This window comes from Neolamprologus multifasciatus, chromosome 9 (assembly GCF_963576455.1).
Source record: "Neolamprologus multifasciatus chromosome 9, fNeoMul1.2, whole genome shotgun sequence".
Lineage (NCBI taxonomy): Eukaryota > Metazoa > Chordata > Actinopteri > Cichliformes > Cichlidae > Neolamprologus > Neolamprologus multifasciatus.
The window spans coordinates 4004942-4020362 of NC_140447.1; the positions used below are offsets into that span (position 1 = coordinate 4004942).

General features: G+C 41.4%; 1 protein-coding gene across 3 annotated transcripts; it reads right to left on the minus strand.

Moving 5' to 3' along the window:
• Positions 1-4476: 4476 nt before the first annotated feature.
• On the minus strand, positions 4477-15388 carry LOC146510841 (V-set domain-containing T-cell activation inhibitor 1-like). Of its 3 annotated transcripts, XM_085172706.1 has the most exons (6): positions 11938-15388; positions 10699-11013; positions 10298-10564; positions 8702-8998; positions 7414-7507; positions 4477-5876 (listed from the first exon to the last, which is right to left on the minus strand). In XM_085172706.1, the coding sequence occupies exons 1-6, from the start codon at positions 11996-11998 to the stop codon at positions 5873-5875; spliced, it is 1038 nt and encodes a 345-aa protein (XP_085028832.1). In that variant the 5' UTR covers positions 11999-15388; the 3' UTR covers positions 4477-5872. The 3 variants fall into 3 exon arrangements, with proteins under 3 accessions (XP_085028832.1, XP_085028831.1, XP_085028833.1); XM_085172705.1 differs by lacking the exon at positions 4477-5876 and having other exon boundaries at positions 7048-7507; XM_085172707.1 differs by lacking the exon at positions 4477-5876 and having other exon boundaries at positions 7048-7507; positions 11771-15388.
• Between the last annotated feature and the right edge of the window lie 33 nt (positions 15389-15421).

Here is a 15421-nt window from a genome sequence, read left to right on the forward strand (position 1 = left end):
AAGGAGGTTAAGGATTTGGATAGTGACGTGTTGCCAGTAGAGAGAGCACTGGGTGTACAGTGGTGTATCCAATCAGATGCATTCAAGTTTAAGATCACACTTAAAAACAATCCTCCCATAAGGAGAGGGATATTGTCCCTTATGAGCTCGATCTATGACCCATTGGGGTTTTTGGCACCTGTGGTGCTGTCTGCTAAGTTGATCCTTCAGAAACTGTGCAGAAATCATTGGGGTTGGGATGATGTGTTGCCAGTTACTGTTGAACAAGAATGGACAGTTTGGCTAAATGATCTTTGCCTTCTTGCAGATTTTAAGGTTGACCGGTGCCTTAAACCTTCTAATTTTGGAGATGTTGCTTCTGCTCAGTTACATCACTTCGCAGATGCAAGCGAGGAGGGTTATGGCACAGTCACTTATCTGTTGTTGCGCAGCACCCAGAATCAAGTGCATTTTGTGTTTATAATGGGTAAAGCAAGAGTGGCTCCACTGAAACAAACTTCCATTCCTCGCATGGAGTTGACAGCTGCCTTAGTTGCGAGTAGAATGGATAAGATGTGGAGAAAAGAGCTGCAAATGCATTTGCAGGAGTCAGTATTTTGGACTGATAGTACCTCGGTGTTAAAGTATATCAGAAATGAAACCTCAAGGTTTAAAGTATTTGTAGCAAACCGGGTGACTGAGATACTTAAAGTGTCCAAACCTTCTCAGTGGAGATATGTTAATACATCATGCAATCCTGCTGATCTAGCTTCTAGGGGAGTTAAGGTGCAATCCTTTTTGAAGAATGATTCCTGGTTGACAGGGCCAAAGTTTCTTGTTGAGCCAGAAATTAATTGGCCAGTGAACCTTGATTTTGGGAAGATCTCTTTAAATGATCCAGAGATTAAAATGGCCGTTTTAGTTAATGCTGTTGATGCAAATGAACACAAGAGTGCATCAATCAGGGACATCAAGAAGGCCTACAGAAAGCTGGCTTTGCAGTTACACCACGACAGAAACCACAACGACCCGCAAGCCCTGGACAAGTTCGCAGACTTGGGGGCAGCCTATGAGGTCCTCTCAGATAAGGAGAAAAGGAAACAGTATGACATGTATGGAGAGTACGGGCTCAAAGAGGGTCACCACAGCTTTCACAGCGATATCTTCTCCAGTTTCTTTGGTGACTTTGGGTTCATGTTCGGTGGCAACCGACAGCAACAGGACAGGAATATTCCCAGAGGAAATGACATAATACTGGACCAGGAGGTTACACTGGAAGAAGTGTGCTCTGTGAACTTTGTGGGTGGTGAACGTGAGTTGAAAGAGGCAGTGGAAGGATGGAATTGGGCACAGATTCATGAGATGCTGCTGCAAAAGGGCATAAAGTGGATTTTTAATCCTCCTGCTGGTTCCCATCATAGCTGTGTTTGGGAACGTCTCATAAGGTCTGTCAGGAAGGTGTTAAATTCCATTTTGAAAGTGCAGAATTTGGACGAAGAAGACCTTTGTACAGTTCTTTGTGAGGCAGAGGCTATTGTGAACAGTAGACCAATAACCAAAGCCTCTACTGATCCTAATGATTTGGAGGCCTTGACTCCTAACCATCTGTTGCTGCTTAAGACCAAGCCATTGATACCACCAGGAGTGTTTCAGAAGGGGGACGTGTATGGAAGACGTCAATGGAGGCAAGTACAGTACATGTCTGACCTGTTCTGGAAGCGCTGGGTTAAGGAGTACCTGCCCCAGCTTCAAGAGCGTCAGAAGTGGCAGAGAATCGGACGGAACTTCATTCCTGGGAATGTGGTTATCGCTGTCGATGATACTGCGCCTCCTAACTCTTGGGTGACTGGAAGGATTATGGAAGCAATTTCTGACGGTAAAGGACTTGTACGTCAGGTTCGTGTTAAAACAAAGACTGGTTGTTTGGACAGGCCGATCACTAAAGTGTGTCTTCTACAGGAAGCAGAAGAGTCATAAAGATTGACTTTTTCAAATGTCTTAATGTATTAATGTGTATTTCATTATTTTGAATTAAAAATTGTATCTTTGAATGTTTGATAAAGGATAGATCATGTTTTTCAATATGTCTCCTACATGGTAAGTATGATGTAATTATTGCTCTAAAATAATTAGGGGCCGGTATGTAGGAGCCATATGAGTTGTTCCTTTTTGATTAAGTGGGTTGGTTTAAATGGACTCACTGTATTGGTGCACGGGTGTGGGGCGTGTCTCATGGGTGTGGTAGATAATAAATGTGGTTGCACTCACCTGTTCACAGCACCTGATGTTGATGAGCAGAAAGGTAGGGTGAGCATGAGGCAGAACTTTCTGTTGAGCGCAGCTTGAATTATTTTGATGTATTTTAACTGGAACTTGATGGTTTTGTATATTTGTGCACTAATTGATGCCATAGGCCAATGTTGTAATTTGGCATAGTAGTCAGTGCAGTTATTGGTGAGTTGCAGTTATTTGTTTGTGGTCTGTGCATTTGTCCATCCATCCATCCATTTGCTTCCGCTTATCCTTTTTCAGGGTCGCGGAGGGCGCTGGAGCCTATCCCAGCTGTCATAGGGCGAGAGGCGGGGTCCACCCTGGACAGGTCGCCAGTCTGTCGCAGGGCCAACACACAGGGACAGACAACCATTCGCACTCACATTCATTCGCACATTCACACCTAGTGACAATTTGGATTATCCAATTAACCTATCCCCACAAGCTGCATGTCTTTGGACGGTGGGAGGAAGCCGGAGTACCCGGAGAGAACCCACGCAAACACGGGGAGAACATGCAAACTCCACACAGAAAGACCTGATGGTGGAATTGAACTCAGGACCTTCTTGCTGTGCGGCAACAGTGCTAACCACCGTGCCACCTGTGCATTTGTTTAATAAGTTAATCCCAGGCACTGATTTGTATATTGGACAGTTGCATGTGGAATAAAAGGAGCAAATGGTACAGAAGTGTATTTTATGTGTTCATTGTTGCGCGTCATCTGTGTCCTCATGTTTAGCCTGCCATAGGTTGGAGGAGCCGCAACAACTATCTTCCTGATAGACGGGCAGCAGCAGGTGAGGCTGAAGCGCATCACATCCCACACATGGACCATTAACACCGGCCTCCCACAGGGGTGCACTCTCTCCCCGCTGCTCTTCTCCAGCAGAATCATCTGCGAAACCATCAACGGCACCACCGTCATGGTTCTGATCTAGGATGATGATGAGGATGCCTGCAGACAGGAGGTGGACCAGCTGGTGCAGTCAGAACTACCTGGAGCTGAACCCGCTGTGGACTTGGAGAACCTGCCCCCTTCCATATTTTTTTTTTTAAAGCAAAACCGTAATTTTTTCCCCCACACACTTTATTTTTTACCGGCTATACCACAAACATTTTTGATGTATGTGGAAAACTTGCTGGAACTAAAACACAAGAAGAGATGACGTTTCTGGACTGGACTGTGTCAGCCCTTTAACGCCTGAACCAGGAAATAATTGCCAGAAAATTCAAAGGTTTTTAAAGTGGAATGTTTATTAAACCACCAGACAGATATGACAGTGATGATGTGATGAAAAAATAAAGTCTCAGTTCTTCACTTACATATACATTATGACAAATCTTTATTGGCTTGCGACCACTGTTTTTTAATTAAGACATTTACAGAAATTCACATTTTCATTCAAATCAACTGTGCAAATATCAGCAAATTACAAACATATCAATCGAAAAGGCGTCTTTGAGGTTTTTTTAAATGGGAAACATTTCAGTGTTAAACATTAGGCCAGAAAAACGTTAGCCCCTCGTCAGAGCGTGACGTCCCCCCGCTCTATAGAGGTCTGCATCAGCAGTTTAGATGCTGAACCTGATCTGTGTTTAGCTGTGTTGTGATCATAGTGATCATAATACTGTCAGACTATTGGCCAAAAATGTTTTCTAGACTAAACAACATAAAAAAACTAAGCGCTGAAAACTAATAATTAACATTATTTTAGCTGTTAGCTTACACACACAAACTAACAGCTAAACTGACAGTTGGTCACATTTTCACTGGGATGTTTTCACTTCAGGTAAGAATAAAACTGGAGACAATTCTTGAAAGAAAAGGAATAAATTGAAGCATAAACACATTCAGCACATCCTTTAAACACAACAGATTGTCAAAGGCAAGACTGCTGATTTACAAACGGTGTTTTCAAGAGTTCTCAGTGATGGTCCTTCATCAAACATCTTTGAACAGACAAAGATGCTTATGGTCCATTTCCCCACCTCTAATAATACTGATACAGCATGTTTATCACTTGTTTCGTAGACTAAACAAGTACGAGTCAAGTTGAACTAGTTCTTGTAATTAAGACCTTGTCCACCAGGGGTCAGCATTTTTCAAATCACAGCAGCGTCTGATCTGAGCTGACTGCATACAGAGACTGTTGGTGAAAACAGCCTAATGGTTAACTCTACGTCACTATGTTTTTACTTTGTTCTTCATCAGGTAGTAAAATAAGGTTTCTGTTTGTTGGGACTCTGAACAAAACAGAGTCCATCCTGGTTTGTGACGACCAGAGATGGGCAGTAACGCGTTACTTTTAACGTGTTACTGTAACCCGATTACTTTTTTCAAGTAACGAGTAAAGTAAGGGATTACTATTGCAAAAACGGTAATTAGATCACCGTTACTTTCCTGTAGGAACGCTGCGTTACTGCGTTACTAAAACCGTGATTTTTTTTTGCGAGAATGTCTCATGACAGTGACGTAAGCGAGTGCGAAGTTCGTGACAACAGCTGTGTGCAGATCAACAATGGATCATATATCGAGTGCAGAGAGAGTATGAGCGTGCAGCGTTTAAAGCGTGGAAGTACTGACCTTACTTTGAGTTTGATTCCATAAAAAGTGACAAAAACATTAGTGTCCGCTGTGCGTGGGAAGAAAACTTCTTTTTACAGGGGAAAAAAAACTCCCCTAAACTTCCAAACAAGCACCGAGTAGCTACGACGTAATGGGAAACTCACAGAGAAACTCGCGGATTCTTCCACTGACCGCTGCGGCACACCTGCACCAGGGTAAACCTCCGCCTACCCCACTCCTGCTTTACTGGTGAAAATAGAGCAACAGGACCACTAGTCTTTGACTTTATTTATTTTCTGCTGTCTTTCATCTATTTGAAAGACTGAGTGTAAACACACAAAAAAATATATTTTATGTGCTGTAATGTGCAGAAAATAGGTTTAAATGTTAAACTAATTTCTTCCAGTCAGAGAATGTTGCATATAATTAAATTTTTGCTTGATGCATAAAGTTAAAAGATTAAAACTAATAAAACAAGTTTTAAAAAGAGACTTTTCCATTTGATTACATTTTGTATGATGGATTATGCAGAAAAAGTAGAATTGGGCTGAAAGATCTGTTTTTAAAAAGTAACTAAGTAATTAATTACTTTTGAAAATAAGTAATCAGTAAAGTAACGGGATTACTTTTTTGGGGAAGTAATCAGTAATTAGTTACTGATTACGTTTTTCAACTAACTTGACCAACACTGGTGACGACGATACAGAGGCCGCGTGTCTGTAGCGCGTTAGCAGCAGTGGGTAGCTGTATATTGTAATACACAGAAAAAGAAGGCTCATGTGATTATTGCTGTTCTAACTGTCCTGCAGATGACTGAATCCTTTCTTAACTTCCTGATTATTAAATTTAGTACAATTAATGAAGCAATGTAATATTACATTACAGCGTCCCACAAAAAAGTAATGTGATTATAGTGTTACTAGCTGATATGGAATTGGATTATTTAAAATCAGAAAACAAAGGTTAACTATGTATTAGAGACGTTGGCAATGATGAGGTAAACTCAACTGATGCCATGAACAAAGGTTATAGATGAGGCTCGGCTTCATTACACGGTCACCTGCAAAATAAAAAGTCAGTAAGACACCGATTCGTCCTCAGAATAAGAAGGTCAGAAAGTCATTCATGTCTAATCTACAGTAGCTGTTACATCGTATCAAGTAGAAAAATTATTTAGATTTTTTAAAATCTATTTATAGGATCCGTTAGTTTAGTATTAATTTTTCTGTATCCACAATGGATTAGTTTATTTCCTGTTTCATTAAGTTGTTTGTTTCTTGTTATATTTGTTATTTTTATTGTTTTTGTACTTCACTGATGTTTTTGGTGCTTTCTTTTCACTCTATTGTAAAAAACCCTGAGAGTTTCATCGTCTTGATGCATGCTCAATCATCCAGGTAAGTAAATCTCCAAAAGTTGATTCTGCTCGTAGCGTTTTGTGGGAGCAGACGTGCACCGTAAACCTACACATACGGATCAGTATTTAAGGTTTGACTCTCATCATCCACTGGAGCACAAACTGGGTGTCATCAGGACGCTACAACACAGAGCGAACACCATCCCCACTGACACAGCAGCCAGGGAGGCAGAAGAAAGCACATCAAGAAGGCCCTGAGTAGATGTGGTTATCCCAGCTGGACTTTTGTCAAAGCAGGGAAGGCGCCAAAAACAAACAGAGAATGACAACCGCTGCCTAAGCAAAAACTTGTAGTGATCCCATATATGTCAGGAGCATTGGAGCAGTTGAGATGCATTTTTTCTAAACACCGCGTCTCTGTGGCTTTTAAACCCCAAAACACGCTGCGCCAAAAATTGATGGACAGAGTAACATAGTTCCTGAGTTCCTTCATCTAAACCATAGGTGTCAAACTCTGGCCCGCGGGCCAAATTTGGCCCGCAGCCTAATTACATTTGGCCCGCGAAGCCATACCAAATTATTATTAGAGCTGGCCTACTGGTATTATACAGCTAATATATATATTATTTAGTATTAAGCTTTGCTTGTTCCATATTCAATTTTTCAGCAAAACGTGTTTGAGTCCATAAGAAAAGATTCATTCTTATATCTGGAGGAATAAATATATTTCAATAAATATTAACGCTAGCCCGCGACTTTGTTCCAGTTTTGAATTTTGGCCCACTGTGTATTTGAGTTTGACACCCCTGATCTAAACTCTCTGATTAAGATTAAGGAACTGACCTCACAGCCCTTTGTTCCTTCAGTGGGCTGGTTTCAGTCATTATGCAAATGTACTGTTTATAAGATTGAAACCTGCAGTCAGCTGAGACTGAAGACGTCACTTGGATGAGAGACGAAACGTTTCTCCCACAAAACGCTACGTCCAGATGAACAGAATCAACTTTTGGAGATTTCTCTGAGATCTTTTCTTTTCTTTTTTACTTGAACAAAAGTACCAGCTGTTCAATATTTATCAGCTCAAAGTGTGACATGAACAGATTCGTTTCCCTCATGATGGCAGAACGATGCAGCACAAACAAACGCCATCACACTCTATGGTGTGTAGACACTGCAGTGATTCAACCCTGGACTATAAACAACTCAAAGTCAAACAAAGTAATCAAAGTGTAGCACAGACCTCCTGATGGAGATTAGGGCAGCGATCGACAGGCCGATCAATACCAGTCCACACATAACAGCTGTAGTAATGACTGCAGTGTTAGAGCGAGCCCCTGTGGAAAAATGTGTAATGAAAGTACAGTTACTACTCATAATGTTGGCGATTATCAAAGAATGTACATGATCTTCATAAGTACAAACACAGCTGACTTAATACTTCATATTTGCTGGTTTGCGCACCAGAATATTACTGTAATCCTGACAGGCTTGTTTTACTGCTGAATTATTCAAAAACTGAAGTGCATGATGACTAAGTGACAGTAAAACTTGCTGCTGCATCAGGATTAGTTATGTTTTCTATTTTGGTTCAACTGACAGATTCACTTCCTCAATAAGCTTCAACTCGTTAACTGAACCATGAAGAGAGAAACCTGTAAAAAAGAAAAAGGTCCATTTCCCCTCCAATTGTTCTCCTCACAGTCGCTCACATGTCTTATTTTAGAAAATTATGAGTAAAGCTCACGTGCAGTAATAACACGAGGTCATAGCTGCAGAAACACTGATAGGTTCACTTCTGATACGGTTACACTGAATCTTTACTTTTACGTTATTGGTCTGTGTAGTTATGTTTCAGCAGCAAACATCTGATGAGTAGAATAAGTCTTTGTCTGGCTGAATGTCCCCACTTTACAAATGCAATAATAAAAGCTCTGGCAGGTGCACGGCTACACATTTAGTCAGGACTCTACAGGTAAGAAGTTATTTGTTATGAGAAGTTGAGATTTTGGGTCATGTTTCACTTTTTAAATCAATGCAAAGAAAATGTCCAAAATACACATTTAGTAGTTTATTTTATGCTTTTGTCCAATTATCCAAATTTATTTGCATTTTGCGATTGAAAACTGATTAATTATATCAATGGTAAATGGCCTGTATTTGTATAGCGCTTTTCTAGTCCCTAAGGACCCCAAAGCGCTTTACACAACCAGTCATCCACACATTCACGCACTGGTGATGGCAGCTACATTGTAACCACAGCCACCCTGGGGCGCACTGACAGAGGCGAGGCTGCCGGACACTGGCGCCACCGGGCCCTCTGACCACCACCAGTAGGCGGTAAGTGAAGTGTCTTGCCCAAGGACACAACGACCGAGACTGTCCAAGCCGGGGCTCGAACCAGCAACCTTCCGATTACAAGGCGAACTCCCAACTCTTGAGCCTAGTTAATTTCTTTAGAAATCTGGCTTTATCTGGTCATCAGCCGGGCAAGTTTCTCCCTGCAGTGTTTTATATCAGCTCGATCTTACCTTCAGTTATTCTCAGGTGGATGTGGGTAATGTGCGTCTCCTCAGCATTACTGAGCTTACAGGTGTACATCCCCTCCTGCTTTGTGGATAAGTCCTTTAGCATGAGGCTGCCTGACTTGGACACATTCTCCACCTTCTGCCTCCACCCGTCTGACACCGAGTAGGTGACGTCGGTCCAGGACTGGCTCAGGACGGTCTGAGTGTGGTTGAATCTCCAGAGGAGGGTGAAGTTGGTGAGTGAAGTGTTTGAGGGGGTGCAGGGGATTGTCACACCAGTGCTGGGACCACTGATATCAGCTGAAGGCATACAATGTAAATGATTAACAACAATATTAAAAACTACAGTCTTGGGAAATTACTAAGAGGTCCACGCAGCCCCAAGCAACACCGAGCCGAGGCGAGCACTCCCACACAGAGCATCATGTATCCATGGTAACCACATAGTGAACCCTCACCAGCCAAAAGACCCCAGCAAAGAGTGTTGTCCAGTACTCATCAGTGATGTGATATTTGCTTGAGTTTTCAGGTTCTGTTGCCACAGCATCTTACTGGACGCGGCAATGCAGAGAAGACAGAACGCAATTGGACGAGAAGCGAAACTTAAACTCACCGACAAAAGTTAAGGATACAAAGTTTGTGTTTGGTGATTTTAATTCTGTAACAAAAAGCAGGAAAAATGGTAAAGAAGAGGAGTCCTGACTCTGAGGACTCCTCAGACAGCCATCAATTCGTAGACATGACATGTCATCACACACCCACTGTTGTGCTTCACTTCTAGAACAAGAGTCAATATCCTCAGATATTTGCAACAGGGTATCAGACTGATCCATGCTGCACTGTTCCTCCTGAAGCTTTGAGTCTTCCTAAAAGTATCGTAGCACGGATCTTCCCAGGATGGCTGAGAAATGTGAACCCTCTGGTTCCTCTGTGGATCCAGAGCACCAATCCAAAGGAGCTGTCCCCAAACCCCCACTGATGTCACCCAGGAGAAGCCTACAAGACCCAAAGCCTAAAAGAACTTGGGTTGAATTTCATCCACCTCAGTGCACCAACCACCTAACAGCTTAATAAATCCCTCAGTGACCTCTGCCCCGCTGGCAGGCCAATCTTCCTTGCACTGCCCATGTTCTCACTGAGCTCATATATACCTCTGCAGCTGAGCCCCAAACCGAACCCCTCCACATACTGATATATGCATGTTATTACTGATATTTAAAGAAATTCACGCATTTTCTTACAGTGTTTTAATGAGAGAGAGCTCAACAGTTTTTTCTTCTTTTTTGCATAAACCACATCCAAAGTCCGCCTTTAACTTTTCTGCTTTTTGATCATTCTGGTGCACCTTGTTCATCTTGACACATTTTAAGGATCCACAGTCTTTGTGTGGATGCTGCATTTTATCTGAAAGTGCAAGGTGACGAAGATACATCACGGATAGAGATTTACTTGCATTGTTTCATAGTTAAACAGGTTTTGTGTTTTTTGTTTGTTTGTTTTAATTTTACAGAAAACATATTTAATGCAGTTTTCCTTCATATTTTTCTCCAGTTATCTACGTCCCATCTGCAGTTCTCCTAGTTTGGTTGAAATACTCACATAGTCTCTGCAGCGTGGCTCTCCTCCTGTTCCTGCGAGCGCTGATGGTGCAGATAAAGAGCAGGTCATAAACACCGGCTGAAAGCATCTGAGAGCTGCTGATGTTGTAAAGCAGCTGCTCAGTCCGCTCGACTGTGGTGGTGTTAGTGAAGGTGATGTTGGATGGAGGGCTGGTGGACCAGGTGAGCTGAGGTTCAGGGTAGATCCCCTCTGACCTGCAGCTGATCCTGTTTTCAACCTGATTCATTTTGACCTTATTAACTGGAGCTGCAACAAAAGAAAATCACGGATCAAAAACTCATCATTAATCTGATGAAAAAAATGAAGACAAAATCTTTAAAATCCATTCATCTGACAGTGCACGGAGAACTGAGCTGATGTTTACTGCAAGTTTCTCCTACCGTCCACTTTTAGGTTGACAAATGACTCCTGGTTTCCCTTGATGGTGCTGGTGTGGCACTTATATCTGCCCTCATCCTGAACCTCCACACTTGTCAGCTGGAGTGAGGCATTTCCACTGGAGATCTGGTCCTTGAACAGTGAAGTCCTGTTTCTGTAGTACTGGTCCTGGTTTCCAAGCTGGTCTCTGCTGTAGTAGAATGAGTGGACATGAAGGTGTCTTGGTGTCTTAAACCAGTGGATGACGATTTCATTCCCAATCTTGAAACTGCACGGTAAGACGCATCTCTCCATAAAAACACAGGACACCTCAGTATCTGAAACATCAGAACAGACAAACACTAAAACTAAACACATACAGCAGCTTGCAAAAGTATTCGTCCCCTTGAACTTTCCCACATTTTGTCACATTACAGCCACAAACATGAATCAATTTTATTGGAATTCCACGTGAAAGAGCAACACAAAGTGGTGAACACGTGAGAAATGGAACGAAAATCAGACATGATTCCAAACATTTTTTACAAATAAATAAATGCAAAGTGGGCTGTGCGTAATTTGATTTGATTTGAACATCCGTTTGATGTGCCGTCCAGACTTTGGCTACGAATAAAAGCCGAGATTTGCTTTTGCTGCTGTCCCATTGTAGTCGCTCAGGAAGAGGACGTCTCCCACCCAGCCCGACCGTTAACTTCTCCACTTTAAAAGCATTTCCAGTCCCACTGATAAATACGACGCATTACCCAAATCCTGACTGCGACATCATGTCTACGTTTAGGTTTTTGTTCAGCCTGCTGAGATTTTCAGGGCTTTCCCTCCGTCGCAGGAAATCCCGTGTAGTCGGACTGAGTTTGTTTCCTGATTTTTAATTGTTTTAATTATAAAGTTTATGCATCTTTTGAAGAACACAGACGTCAAAAACATTTCTTGGATAGACCTGAGTGTGAGCTTATTATCACAGCCTGTACTCTGTTAAGATGGTTATTGTAGATCTTTATTTTCGTTACTTCTGAGCAAAAGTTCGTTGGTTCAGTTCCAGCCAGGGATACTAAATAAATAGATAAATGAACAAACCCCGCCTTGTCACGAGGGAGCAGTAAGTGCCTTCACGAAACGTCCAAAGAAGTCCAAAGAAGTCCAGTCGCAGAGCCAAAGCGTAAAAACTGAATACAGTGAAAAGTTTCGACCAAGTTCCCTAAAATGTTTTTTACAGATCAACTGACAGCAAACATCTCCCTCACCTCCATCTACAATCGTCAGAAAGATCCAGATCAACAAATACGAGCTCCGTTTACCCACCATTACTGTTACATTCTCCGCTGTGTCCCGCCTCCTCCTCACCGCAGGGACCTACTGTCCACAGTTTGAATAAACGCTTTTACATGAGGTGGATAAAGTCAAACACAAAGCTGCCTGTAGTCAAAGTTTTTTTCATTAACGTTTTCATTAAAATCATAAAAGTTATGGTGCAGTGAGTTTTTTTATGTTTCTTTTTTAAATTCAGAACCATAATTCCTGCTGCAAAGGTTAAAAAGGGGCGTGTTTACACGTGAAAGTGAAGTTACGGGCATGAAATACACTTCAGACTGTGTTACAGGTCAAAATGAATAATATGCGATATTAAACTCAAAAACAAACTTATTAAATCTGCGGGGTTTTTTTTGTAACTTGTCGTGTATATTGTTATTTTCTGTTGAACACCCATTTGCATATTTTGTCACCAAAAACTCTCCCAAACAAACCTGAAAATGTTGCAGGATCATCGGATTAAACATGTAACTGGTTTTCAAAGCTGTGGGACAAATGTGCAACAGAAACAAGAAAAATGATTTAATGTGATGGGTCCTGCAACACTGACGCACCGACGCACGTATCAAGCTCACGCAGCAAAGCCAGCGTGCGTCGCTTTAAGAAAAAGTCACGTGATCGACACAGCTGCTGTATCGCTCATTGCCAACGCGCCAAACTGTGTTTAAAAGGTACCGCATCCGCATCTGTCAACGGAATGAGTCGCCACCAAAAATACACAAAATTACTCTCGCAAAGATAAAAAAACAACAACACATCTCTCTCCATAACAAAATGGAGCCCGAAAGAAAAAGAAATGTTTCTGCTGTGTGGGATCATTTTGATCTTTTAACTGCAAATAAGGTAACTGTTTGTCTGTCTTTGTTTCAGTGTAACCTATCAGAATAGGAAAACAGCAATGTGACTTGAAGTGTAAATTATTTATTTCATTTTATGCAGGTTAAATGTCGCATCTGTTCTGCGGAGCTTTATTTCTTACACAAACAAAAGCACCTCCTCAGTGTTTAGGCATTACAGAGCCAAACGTGAAAATGAGGAGACAAACACACCGAGGATGAACACTGGTAGGCCTATATTGACACTGAACAGCTTTATCATCTTTTTTTTTTTAATTAATATGTGTTATATTATTTTGAAATCAAGCATCTAGGAAGACTGTTCTGGACCAGGCAGTCCTGGATTTTATTATAAAGGACTGCCAACCCCTTAGTGTTGTGGAGAGTGTCGGAGAGAAAAATTCCAAGATCAGAGGATCGTTTAACGTACTGGGGGAAAAGGAAGACATCTTATCAGAACCTTTTCCACCTGGCTTTACAGCTTTTGTGTACCCCAGCTTCATCTGTGCCTGTGAGTTTTCCAAAGCTGGGGAAATGGTGTAAAAAATGCAATAGACTGAATGCAAAAACATTGGCTAAACTTATTTTTCTGAATAGAAATTTATAATAAACTCTGAGTCAAATGGGTAATATTACATTCACAATACTTTCATTTTAATTTTCACTTAATGTCATTCACAATATATTTGTAGTGTATAAAATAAAGATGTGTAAAATATTTGTATGTAAAAGATATAAAATGATTCCATGGAAAGTACAACACCTTACAGTGTATGACTTGGTCATTGAATCAGTGTCTGTTGTGTCTCAAGTAAGTTGCCTGCAATGATATTTAAGGTCCAGCAGGTGTCAGCATGGAGCAAAACAGCAACACTGTGTCGACACAGCATGGATACAGTTTGTGCTGAAACGCTTCACGAGGCCTCATCTAGCCATCGCTACACGAAACCAAACATGACCGTATTCAGTCATAGTCCCCTGACCTGTAAAGCATCATCGATGCAAGCAGCACGTAAATTCAAAAGAGGGCATAATATCATTTTACCTCTTTTCTTCGTCCAGTGCAGAACCACACCAGCTGCTGTCGCTGACAATGCAATGACCAAAATGTGCTTTTGGTATATAGGTTTTGCCTTCTGCACTTAAGATGCGTTTAGATGAGGCCTGCTGGCTTTTAATTCAATAACCATTTTCTGCACAGCTGTCACATGACTACACTCAGACATCACGCAGACTTCATTACAGGGAGATAAAAGATTATAGATCTGCTTAAATCTTCTTTGGCTCTCAGAGGAGGCGGACGCACTTTTTCTCCTCTCCCTTATCTTCCCTGCTTATGTCCTTGTCTAGTCTCGTGTTTTTTTTGTATCGTCCCTGGAACCTTTTCTCACAGTCTGTTCTCTAAAACCTAAAAGAGGAATTATGGATTTGATCAACTGGTCCCTAAATGCAATTGACACCCCTTTCTCAACGAGAAGTCTGGGCTCGGGTGAGCCTGAGTGCTGAAGATATCTACCTATTCGGAACCATGACATCACGGCTCAAACTCTTTGTCACTAAACCATTTCTTTATTTAACATATAAAATTTTGGTTTAACTGTTGTAGGATTTCATAACAAACAAGCTGAAAAAAACCCTGCAGAAAACATGGATTGATGCATTCAATAAAAACATGATAACAGGAAACAAGATTGAGCTAACCACTCAACACAAACACTACAGTAGAACAGTTTAGAAAGCTTAAAATGTAACGAGGCACATTTTCATTAATAGCTGCCTCATCAGATCAGGAGACTCCACCTGAACTCTGTGGAGCCTGATCTCAAGGGTTTAAGTCTGACCCTGAAACCAGAAGAGGATCTTTCTGTCTCTTCAGATTCACTGTGATCCAGAGATGCCAATGATTTCAGTCCAGCATGATTAGGCTGGGACTCAAGACGTGACAGTTTATTTGTAACATGGAATCGTTTGTGAGTGGAGTATGAACTGAGATTATTTAAACTCTCTCACAGATGAAGTTCTCTTTCATGTGTCTGCGTTCATGCTTAGTATGATCACATGATTGTGAAAAGGTTTTGTCACAGTGTCTGCACTTGTATGGTTTCTCCCATGTGTGGACTCGCTTTTGAAGCTGATGTGCACTGATGAAGGATGACCCACACTGATCGCAGACATGCTTTTTAACGCCACTGTGAAGGAGTTCATATTGTTTGAAGTCCTTTGAAGTGGTGAAGCCTCTCCCACATTCTTTACAGTAGTTCATTTTGTCTCCAGTGTGTCTACGTTGATGTAGTCCTTCGATGACTGAAAGTTTTTCCACAAAGGTCACAAAAAAAGTCTTTCCCACAGCGATGACAGGGTTGAGAACTGGATCCATCTGTGTCGCTCTGCTTCTAAACAAAGACACAAACACAGTGTAAGTCAGTCCTTCAACATTTTCATCCTGAACATAAATCCTGAAATAAAGAGCATCTCTGCCAAAGTCCAATTACATTTTACTGTTTACATTATCACACTCAGCTCAATATAATGTGCTGTAAAGACGATAAGAGTAAAAACATTACATTAATACTAGTTTAAT

Coding starts and splice junctions, on each gene's coding strand:
- LOC146510841 (XM_085172705.1), bottom strand. CDS start 11,998: ATGGTGGGTAAACGGAGCTCGTATTTGTTGATCTGGATCTTTCTGACG. Junction 8,999..10,297: donor AGCCACGCTGCAGAGACTAT/GTGAGTATTTCA, acceptor GTATGCCTTCAG/CTGATATCAGTGGTCCCAGC. Junction 7,508..8,701: donor CCACCTGAGAATAACTGAAG/GTAAGATCGAGC, acceptor ATTTTTCCACAG/GGGCTCGCTCTAACACTGCA.